This window comes from Onychomys torridus, chromosome 2 (assembly GCF_903995425.1).
Source record: "Onychomys torridus chromosome 2, mOncTor1.1, whole genome shotgun sequence".
Lineage (NCBI taxonomy): Eukaryota > Metazoa > Chordata > Mammalia > Rodentia > Cricetidae > Onychomys > Onychomys torridus.
This window is the reverse complement of record NC_050444.1, coordinates 67,125,874-67,137,170: the sequence shown is the minus strand read 5'-3', so window position 1 is coordinate 67,137,170 and position 11,297 is coordinate 67,125,874. Positions and strand designations below refer to the sequence as shown.

At 43.7% G+C, this 11,297-nt stretch overlaps 1 protein-coding gene across 1 annotated transcript; it reads left to right on the top strand.

The window, feature by feature from the left end:
• The first annotated feature begins 2,173 nt into the window (after positions 1-2,173).
• Positions 2,174-10,824, top strand: Hemgn (hemogen). The gene is made up of 5 exons (XM_036178545.1): positions 2,174-2,252; positions 5,239-5,332; positions 8,015-8,573; positions 8,742-9,489; positions 10,715-10,824. The coding sequence occupies exons 1-5, from the start codon at positions 2,174-2,176 to the stop codon at positions 10,822-10,824; spliced, it is 1,590 nt and encodes a 529-aa protein (XP_036034438.1).
• Positions 10,825-11,297: the final 473 nt, after the last annotated feature.

Sequence of the window (11,297 nt, the reverse complement as noted above, 5' to 3'; positions counted from 1 at the left end):
GGACAATCAGGGCTGTGTAGAGAGACCCTGTCTGAAACAAAACAAAACAAAACAAACAAAAAACTTACAACATTCAAAATTCTGGTCTAGATCATAAAACATATAATTTTCAAAATTATATTGAGACCTTTAATCCTAGACATGAAAAATTCAAAAAATTTAAAAGGTAAATTACAGAAAATACCTGTTATTATTCTCTATGAGGCTCCTCAGACCAGCTCTCCCACCCCCGCCAGAGTTACCTGAACTTTTAGTGGCTTACATAAGAGAAAGGTCAGGGGACTAAGAAACACAATGAAGCGTAAGTCTTGCTCACTCAGTACAAAGACACAATTCCGGGGCAGGAACTTGGACGCTTGCTGTATCATTCTCTATGCTCTTCAGGATATCTAAAAACTTCTTACTCAGCTAGCATGCTGACACACATATGCAATCAGCACTCAGAAGCTGAGGCAGGAGGTTTGTGAGTAGAGGTCTGTTTGGACTGTGTAAGGAGATCTTGCCTCAAAGCAAACAAGAAAAAAAAAGGAACTAGAATTTGGCAGATGAAGTTATAATTTAAACTCACTAAGAAACTCATGTGTACCACCACATTCTCTGATTACACCTTTATATGTATTTTAGTGATGGTCTATACGTACATGTGTGCACAAAGAGAGAAGGTGAGCAGAGCCGGGGGGGGGGGGGGGAGAGAGAGAGAGAGAGAGAGAGAGAGAGAGAGAGAGAGAGAGAGAGAGTTCTTGTGTAGCCCAGGCTGACCTCTAACTCCTTATATAGCTGAGGATGACCTTGAACTTCTTCTTTTTTTTGGTTTTTCGAGACAGGGTATCTCTGTGCCGCTCTGGCTGTCCTGGATCTCGCTCTGTAGACCAGGCTGGCCTCGAACTCACAGCGATCCACCTGGCTCTGTCTCCCGAGTGTTGGGATTAAAGGTGTGTGCTGCTGCTGCCTGGCTCAGCCTTGAATTTCTGATCCTTCTGCCATCCAAGTTCCAGGATGACAGTGTGTGCCACTATGCTGGGCCCAAACTTTCATTAACATTTTTGAGGTTCAGCAAGTTAGATACCGAAAGTGCCACTTATCAGTGTGTGAGGCTTATGGAAGATGTCTTACATAGCTGGGGGGATTTTAGCATCCCTGCAGACCCACAAAGCCAGAGCTATGGTGTCCGTAGTCCAGGTCTGTACTGAACTAGGGTGGCTCTGGAATCCAAACCTTTTCCCTCTTAGTTTGGATCCAGAACACAATGGGTGGGCCCTGTGTCTCCTGACCTCGTCCTCTCTGTTCCCTCCTTGGCTAAGCCACGGTCCCCTGTGCCCCTCTCCTTCACCTGGTGATCCATTGGAGAGAGAACAGTTCCTTTGATTTCAGCTTCATTTCATAATGCTGTGTCTTTTCACTCAGAGAGGTTTTCCAGCTTTCCCTAGGTGAATTAACAGCGGGTTTCACTAGTCATTCTGAACAGGTGAGCGCAAGTGTAAAGATTAGCTTTGGATGCCTAGTTAGGGCTTTGTGTCTGTTTACTGTCTATTCTAGGCACATATACTGCAAGGCTTGCTAATAGTTTGCAATAGGTTACGGTGAAAAGAGCCACACCCAGGAAGGTTAATCAATAGATAACTCCATAATCTTCACTGTCATAAGAAATGTATGAAATAGGCAAGACAGTGACTATTTACTCACTTTGCAAATAGAGGTATAGGATAGAGCTGTGGGCTGCTCTGGGCCACTCAGTTGGTCAGAACCTAGACCCAGGGTTCTTTCTGTACTTGGACATCTCCATTCATAGAGAAAAAAAAAAAAATCCCTGGAGTGCATAGCCCCCAGTCATTTGATGCCTTAAAAGGAATCCAGGCACATGCTGGCACAAGGAGCCACATGCTGGGCGGGAGGCTGCACATGCCAGACTGTACCAGAGGGGTTCCCTATATAAATATCAAGCTTGCAGGATGACAGGGCCAGCACAAGCCATTTCCCCTTTCACACCTGTGCAGTGTGATAAAGAAAGTGGAATTTGCCCACAGTTGTGGTCTAACCAGATAAAACTTTTTGGCGGGAAGTGACAAGCACTTGTGTGTGTATGTGTGTTTTTAAGTGTTAGTTTTGACATTTAAAAAAAGCTTTTAGGGTGCTTCTGAAGTCAGAGAGAATACCAAGAAGGCGCTGTGGCAAAATGGACGTGGGAAAGGATGGATCTCCTCTGAAGTTCCCCCAAACACCTGAACCTCATCCACGGAGAGCCCATGCTCCAGGTAATGACAGACCTTCGGAGGTGGTGGCTGTGGGGGACACATCATTTTCCTCTTTTATTGACTGGGTACAGGTTGGATAAAAAGCAGCAGTGGGGTATGTCCGTGGGAAGATGAGCTGAACTGATGAGCTGCATTTTGATGCTAAGAACGCATAGGCTGTAAACAAACTGTTAGTGAGAAAGTCTCTTAAATGAGAGATAGCGAAAATATCCAGGACACTCCTGTTCTGTGGCAAAACAAGCGGGCAGGACATCTAGAAGGATGTGGTAACAGGAGCTCCACCAGGGCCTGATCTGTCTGATGCTCACTCTTTTGGCTTCTAATTTATCTTAAGGTCTGTTCTAAAGCAGCATTTCTCAAAATGTTTTGTGGAACCCTGGGCTCTGAGATATCCTAGGGAACAGTATGAAAACTTTTAGCTTCTGATGAATCTATATATCCTTCCTTGAAATAAAAAAATATTAAATACATGTGATTACAAAGGTTATTATTGTATTAAGATAGTTATCAAGATTGCTAAAATTGTGATACAGCAAAGTATGTGTTTATTATAGATGCATTAAGTCATGTGATACAGTATAAACATAGTATCAAATCCAACAGACCCATATCCACAAGTGATCACTGAAGCTATGTGCAAGAATTGTAGTGTCGCTGGGTGGTGGTGGCACACACCTTTAATCCCAGCACTCGGGAGGCAGAGGAAGGCAGATCTTTGTGAGTTTGAGGCCAGCCTGGTCTCTAAAGCAAGTTCCAGCAAAGGTGCAAAGCTACATAGAGAAACCCTGTCTCAAAAAAACAAAACAAAAAACAAACAAACAAAAAGAATTGTTGTGTCATATAGGAAAAAATTCTGTAATTTATTTGAGTGATAAAGTGCCACACTGCTAAGACCATTATGGTTTTTACTTACATTCACACTTTGAAGGAAAATGTAAATTTAATTAGAGGTTTGTAAAAATATAATTTTTCCTCATCCAGAATCCCTGGGCTGGGAACAAAGCTCAATAGCATAATGCTTGCCTAGCATGTGTGAAGCCCTAGGTTCAATTCCCAGTACTAACAGAAAAAAAAGGAAAAAAAAGGAAAAAGAAAGAGAAAGAAAAAGAAGGAAGGAAGGGTAGAATGAACTAAAGAAAGAAAGAAAGAAGAAAGAACTCTTGTCCTAAGAACAAAAGTGTCCTGATCCAAGGGCATTTCCTTCCGTGGAGTCCCCGTGCAGGCTGGACACCCCACAGGCTGAGGGGGCAGTCTCAAAGACCTACAAGTTTTTCTCAAATTTAGGTAGCCACAGACTTCTTAAAAATATTTTCTTGCAAACTTCCTGTGTGTGATGCATATCTGCATGTATGTGGACCTGTGTGTGTGTGTGTGTGTGTGTGTGTGTATAGGCCAGAGGCTGACATCCAAGTGTCTTTTTCCTTCATCATTCTCTACTTTATTTATTGAGTTGGAGTGTCAAACCTGGACCCAGAGCTTGCCAATTTGACTAGTCTACCTAGCCAGTTTGCTTTGGGGATCCCTGTCCCAGGCCCTGCAAACTAGTATTGCAAGCCCCACTTAACCACCAGCCCAGGCCGGAATTTGCTCTTCATAGCACCCATATGATGTCGAATAATTTTAAGAAACACATTCCTAAGGGCAAAATCTAATAATAAAAGCCTAAGTTGAGCAGGGTGTGGTGGAGCTCTCTGGAGGCTTAGGATAGGGAATTCAAGGCCAACCACGGATGTAACAGATCCCTCTAGACAGGATGTACCCTATCTACCACTCCTCCCTACAAAAGGGGAAAAAAGCAGTTATATGAGTGAAAATGCTTATTTCAGTTTATTTACTTATTTATTTGTTTGTTTGTTTGTTTATTTATAGGCAGACAGGATTTCTCTGTGTAGCCCTGTCTGGTCTAGAACTCAGAGATCTGCCTGCCTCTATCTCCTGAGTTCTGGGATTAAAGATGTGTTGTGTGCCACCACTGCCTAGCTATCGGTTGGATATTAGTAGAGTTTGATACATAAGGAAAAAATCAGTAGTGACATGCTACGTGCTTCCCATGAGTGGAGTGACTGGCTAGAGAACATATCAGCTAGCTTCAGCACCATGTCACAGGAAAATTATAGTGTAGAAGGCTGTGTCAAGGAACTGGTTTTTATTTAAGTTAGATTAATAAAAGATAGAATCATGGTTTGTTATCATAACTACTTTGTATAATGTATGGCCTGGATGGAAATGGGGAATACAATGAAAACAGGTTAGTAGGACAAAGATGACCAAACATGACCTATTTTTTTAATTACTTGTACAAATATAAATTTATTTTGAATAAGTCAGTAGATCAACAGTACACTTATGAACAATATTGTCTGTGTAGGTCTCGAAGCTTTTCACACTCATATGCTCACTAAAGGTCTGCTACACTGGGTGTGTTACCACACGGCTCTAATCCTAGCACTCCAGGTGCAGAGACAGGTGGATCTCTGAGAGTCTGAGGCCAGCCTGTTCTACAAAGCAAGTTCCAGGCCAGGGTTACAGTGTGAGACCCTGTCTCAAGAAAAGAAAAAAAAATCTCGTCCACATTCTCTGAAGGTGCAAGAATAAGGAGGACACGGTCTTTGAACTCAAAAAACAAGGGCAAAACTCAGGAAAGGGGGGGGGTCTAAAATTCTGTAGGGACTGGAAAAATGGCTTAGTAGTTAAGAGCACTTGCTGATCTTCAGAGGACCTGGGTTCAATTCCCTGCATCCACATAGTGATTCTTAACGGTCTCTAACTCCAGGTCCAAGGTATCTGATGGCCTCCTTTGGCACCCTTGGGCACCGGGCATACATGTGGTACACAGACATACATGCAGACAAAACACCTATGCACATGAAATAATAAGATTTCTAAGTAATAACTAGATAAATAAAACTTGTGTGGAGGGATACTTACTGAGGCACCCCCCAGGGCACGGTCACGATCCCCAGTAACTTTCCTTTCCACCTGGCAGATGTCATTGGAACCTGGAGTTTGAGAAACAGAGAACAACTCAGGAAGAGAAAAGCTGAAGCCCAGGAGAAGCAGACGTCACAATGGAACTTTGGGTAGGTTCTTTACCCGGGAGAGGGATGGGTGTGAATGCTACATGTCATGCCATGCCCATGCCCACACCACCTTCCCAAGTATCCTCTAAGTCAGGAGGTGGTGTGCCCGAGTGCTTACATGTTTATTTTTGTTTGTTTGTTTTTAAAGTAGTCTCCAATGGGTTAACTCTCTTGCCTAATGTCTCAGCCGTAGTCATGACAACAGAAATTCCCCTGATGTCTTTCTCTGTTGTTTTTACCATCCCCTGAGGCAGTTTCCAGCCATTGAAGCTGGACCATCCAGGGTAGTTCCTGCTACCCTTTTTTGGTTTTGCTGGTATTAAAAAAGGTGCCTAAGGCCTGACTTGGTAGTGTATACGAGTAATCCCAGTACTCAATAGAGTACTGGTTGGAAGTTATGAGTTCTAGGCCTCACAGGGCTTAGTGAGAACACATAATGACACACAAAAACAAGGACCTGAAGAGACAGCTCAGTAGTCAAGAGCATTGCGCCCATAAGATGTACATGCAGGCAAAGCATCCATGCACATCAAAATTAGAGGGCAGGTGGGCAAGACCCAGCTGATAAGCAAAAATGACCAGCCTAATGCCCCCAACTTCCTAGTCATTGACCTTGGGCAATTTATGGAACATCTTAGCACACCTCAATTTTGTCCTCTGCACAATGGAGATAATAGCATCTACCTCATAGCCTGAAGTAGCAGAAGTAAATCACAACAGTGCCAGAGACTTAGGAAAGACTAGAGAAGGCTCTTATAGTAATATCATAGTTCTACTTTATACTGTGTTTGTGATTCATTCACCTAAGTTGGATGTAATTCTTATAGCACCACATAAAACTGGAAGGTATTATTAGTCTCATCTTACCTATAAGGTAGCCAAGAAATGGAGAAGTTGAATGACTTGTCCTAGTTATGAGGGAGCATGGACTAAACTTTAGGCCACTCGGGTATTTTTGTATTTTTAAAATAAATTTTAAATTATTACTTCACATTTTATTTTGTCTGCATGAGTGTTTTGTTTACATGTGTAGACATACTCTTAACCACTGAACCATCTCTCTGGCCTTGAAGATGATGATGATTATTTATTGAGAGAGAGAGAGAATTTATTAGAGAGAGTCAGAGCACAACTTTCAGTAGTTGGTTCTTTATGTTCACCATGAGGGTCCCAGTGATGAATCAGGCTTGGTGGCAAGTTCCTTTACCCACGAGCCATCTCACTGGCTTTGTTTTATATTTTAAAGATGTATTATTATTTTAAAAATTATGTGTATGTGTGTGTGGGGTGTGTGCACATGAGTGCAGGTGCACCCAGAGATCAGATGTGCATGGGATCCCGCTGGAGCTGGCATTATAGGCAGTTGTAAGGTGCCCATGTGGATATTGGGGACCGAATTTGAGTACTTGGAAAAAGTATGTAGTTTTTAACTGTTAAGCTATCTCTCCATCCAAACTCTTTCTTAAAGTTATATTTTAAGTTATATTTATCTAGTACGGAGTGTGTGGGTGCATCCACGCACGTGGAGGTCAGGGGACAGCTTGTGAGAGTCAGTTCTCTCCTCCCACTGTGTGGATCCTGGGAATGAATTCAGGTCATCAGGCTTGGCTGTAAGTGCTGAGCCATCTCCTCGGTCCTAATTAAAATTTTAACTAGCTTGCCAAGCAGTGAGTTTCCATAGGCTTTTTCATACAGTCTTAGGTTGGGTTAACACACTCCCTCCTTCTTATTAATGCATGTATATGTGCAGGTACATGAGCGTGTGTGTGTGTGTGTGTGTGTGTGTGTGTGTGTGTGTGTGTTTGTAAGGTAAGTATGACCTAGCCAGAAGATAACCTCAAGTGTCATCTTCAGGAACACCATCCACCTTCTTTGAGACAGGGTCTCTCATTGGCCTGGAGTTTATCAATTGGGTTCAATTAGCTGGTCAGGAAGGTCCAGGGATCTCTGCCTCTCCAGTCCAGAGATTACAAACTCATGGCACCACATACTCTATATTTTCACCTGGCTGCTGAAGATAGAACTCAGTTGAGCCCTTTACCCTGGGAACTAATGTCTCCCTAAACGTGCTCTCTCTCTTCCCCTCCCCCATTACACAATGCACATGCACGCACACACCACACACACACCACACACACACCATTACACACACATACCACACACACACACACACCACACACACACACACACCACACACACCACACCATTACACACACCACACACACCACACCATTACACACACACACACACCACACCATTACACACACACATACACACACACCACACACACACCACACCATTACACACACACACCACCATTACACACACATACACACACCACACACACCACATCATTACACACACACCACACCATTACACACACACACCACACACACACCACACCATTACACACACACATACACACACCACACACACCACACCATTACACACACACACACACACACACACACACACACACACACACAAACACACCACTTTAACTTTGAAACCATAAAGTCCTACAGGAACCCTTTCTTAGCAGTTGAACACCTAGCTAGGTCTGGGGGAGTAAGGGCTTATTTAAGATCATGTAACAGGGCCACAAGGACAGGGGTGGATATCAGAAGCATTCATTTGGACCCTGTAGCCCTGTTGCTGACATTAATTCTGGTCTCTCTGCAGAGAACAGAAAAAACGCAAGTGTCAAAGAACAGGAAAAGGAAACCCAAGAGGCCAGAAGAGACAGAGGAGCACAGAGGCGAGGGCACAGCCTCAGTCACAAACAGAGAAGCAAAGGATGCAGAAAGCGTTGGAACCTGCTGAGGACGAAATGGAGCACCCTGTAAGCCCTGTGACTGAAGCCCTCCCACTGGTGCTGTGTCCCCCAAAAGCTGTGCCTGCAGCATACTTTTCTGAAACACACCAAGAAAGCATTCAGTGCCAGGATCTAGCAATACAGAACCATTCTCAAGCACACAGACACAGGGCCAAACCTGAAGACCTCTCTGCTAACACGTACCCAGAAAGAGCTGTACTTCAATATTCTTCTAAAATGTGCCCAGATGAACCCGAGGTGCTCTCTCCTGAAATGTGCCAGGAAACATCTGTTCCCCAAAACCATTCTTCCAAAGTACCCCAAGATATGGCTGGGCCTGAGGTGCTCTCTCCTAAAATGTGCCAGGAAACATCTGTTCCCCAAAACCATTCTTCCAAAGCACCCCAAGATATGGCTGGACCTGAGGTGCTCTCTCCTAAAATGTTCCAGGAAACAGCTGTGCCCCAAAACCTTTCTTCCAAAGTACCCCAAGATATGGCTGGACCCGAGGTGCTCTCTCCTAAAATGTTCCAGGAAACAGCTGTGCCCCAAAACCATTCTTCCAAAGTACCCCAAGATATGGTTGGACCCAAGGTGCTTTCTCCTAAAATGTTCCAGGAAACAGCTGTGCCCCAAAACCTTTCTTCCAAAGTACCTCAAGATATGGCTGGACCCGAGGTGCTCTCTCTTAAAATGTGCCAAATACCAGCTGTGCTTCGAGAGCATACATGGAAAATGTGCCAAGATGTGGCCAGACCTGCAGTCTCCTCGAAAACACATCAAGAGATGGCGGCTGTTCCCTGGACAACACTTGGAGATGCTGTTGGCCCAGAGAGAAGCTCTCCTGAAGCACCCCTCCAGTCAGATGTGCCTGAAGGCTGTCCACGTGATACATGCCCCAAATCAGTCACCCCAGAGAAAACTTCCCAAGCAGATCAGGCAATGGTTGTGACCGAAGGCTGCTTCTCTAAAACACAAGAATGCACTGTGTCTGAAGACATTTCTTCAAAAACACACCAAGAAGCAGTTGAACCTGAATTCATTTTTCATGAGACCTACAGACCCACTGAGCCTACAGTCTCCTCTCATAAAACAATTCAAGACTCACCTGGGCCTGAAGACCATTCACCGGAAACATGTCAACCAATGTCTGGGCTTGAGTACTACTCCCCTGAAACCTGCCATGAAATGTCTGGGCCTGAAGACCTCTCCATCAAGACCAGTGAGAACAGGGATGGGCCCAAAGACCACCTTTCAGAACACACCCAGGAAGCAGGTGGGGCCCAAGGACAGGACCCTAATGCCCAGCAGGACAGTGAGGGCGCTTGTGCTTTCTCTCAAGGTAGGGTATTTGTGTAGCAACAACTCGCTCAGAATCTGTGATTTATAGCTGTCTTTGTCAGTAGCCAGTTATCTCAATGGGAGCCATGAATAGCACTGGATCCTTTCAACTACAATGTCTTTTTCAGGGGGCCAACATTCTGTTGGCATATTTCCAAAGAATGTAAATAACTGAAAATTCTATTTACCCATTTTGAGAAATTACAGTAAGAGAAACAAATCTGGAATAGGATTAATTCTGTGCAAAAGAATGCTCTTTTTTGATTTGTGACCTAGTGCTCACTATGTAACTGTGCTTGTTGGTTTTATTGCTTGAAACCAAATGCTGGTCCTCTGGAAGAGTAGCAAGTGCTCTTAAGCACTTGGTCATTTCCCCAGCCCTAAAAAAGATCACGGGGTGGGGTGGGGTGGGCGGGTGTGGAGCGAGGGAGAGAGAAAGAGAGGAGAGAGACCCCTCTTTGAAAACACAGAATCCTGAGCTGGGGGTGCTGGCACACACCTTTAATCCTAGCACTGAGGAGGCAGAGGCAGGCAGATCTCTGTGAGTTCCAGGTCAGCCTACATAGTGAGTTCCATACAGCTGGGGCTACATAATGAGACTCTGTCTTCAAAAACAAAACAATCGAACAAAACCCACCTTGGACTGGAGGAGAGAGGGCTTAGTGGTTAAGAGCATGTACTGTTCTTGTAGAAGACTCAAGTTTGGTTTCCAGCACCCATTTGGTGGCTTACAACTGCCTGTACTTCTAATTCCAGGAGATCTAATGCCCTTTTCTAGCCCTCCAAGGGCTTCTGCACACACCTGGTGCACACAAATGAACATAGCACACAAATACACATATAAATCTTTAAAAAACAGCACATATTGTCTCTATAAAAAAGAATCCCACTGGGAGGTAGTGGCACACACCTTTAATCCCAGCACTTGGAAGGCAGAGGCAGGCAGATCTCTTTGAGTTCGAGGCCAGCCTGGTCTACAAAGTGAGTTCCAAGACACCCAGGGCTACACAGAGAAACCCTGTTTGAAAAACTAAAAAAAAAAAAAAAAAATTCCAAGAGTATAGAAACACCATTTCTGTGACATGGCATTTTAATATCTAAGTATCTAACCGAGCTAAAATGTGTGTGCATGGTCTGTGGCCTGGCTTCCCTCTCCCAAGTGAGTAAATGACTGTATCAGTATTGTTTATTGAATCTGTTATTTTGTGTTTTATTTGAATTTACAGAAATGAAGGAAAAAGACGAAGCAAATCAAGAGCCAGGAACACCGTCAAGTCCACAGGGTCCTCAAGAGATCTGTCCGGAAGACAACACCTATAGCTATGTTCTGTCTTAACACTACTCAGCGATGAAGTCGCAGTCCAAATGAATAGAGCATACACACCTTTTCTTGTATGATTTTACTGAAACACTGTAGCAATTGCTACAATTTGCATTACTATTTTAGCTAGTGTTTTTCCATGTAGATCTTATCTGAAAGAGAGAACTAACTTTTAAAGGCTCTAACACATACACAATAGTGTGTGTGTGTGTGAGTGTGTGTGTGTGTGTACATGTGTATCTGGGGGGAGATAGTAGAGGGAGGGATGAATAAGAGCAGGGAAGGGGTGAGTAGTTAATTTTTCCCCTCTAAGAAGAAACATATATTTGGTAATTCTGATAAGATAGCATTTTGATAGGAATACTTAATATTTTGAGAGTATATAGTTTCTTGTGAATTTTGTCAATTATTGCTGTTGTAATATCAGAGCTTTATTCAAGCTTTACAAGGCTCTCTGAGCTAATCTGAACATTTCTTACTCTGGAACT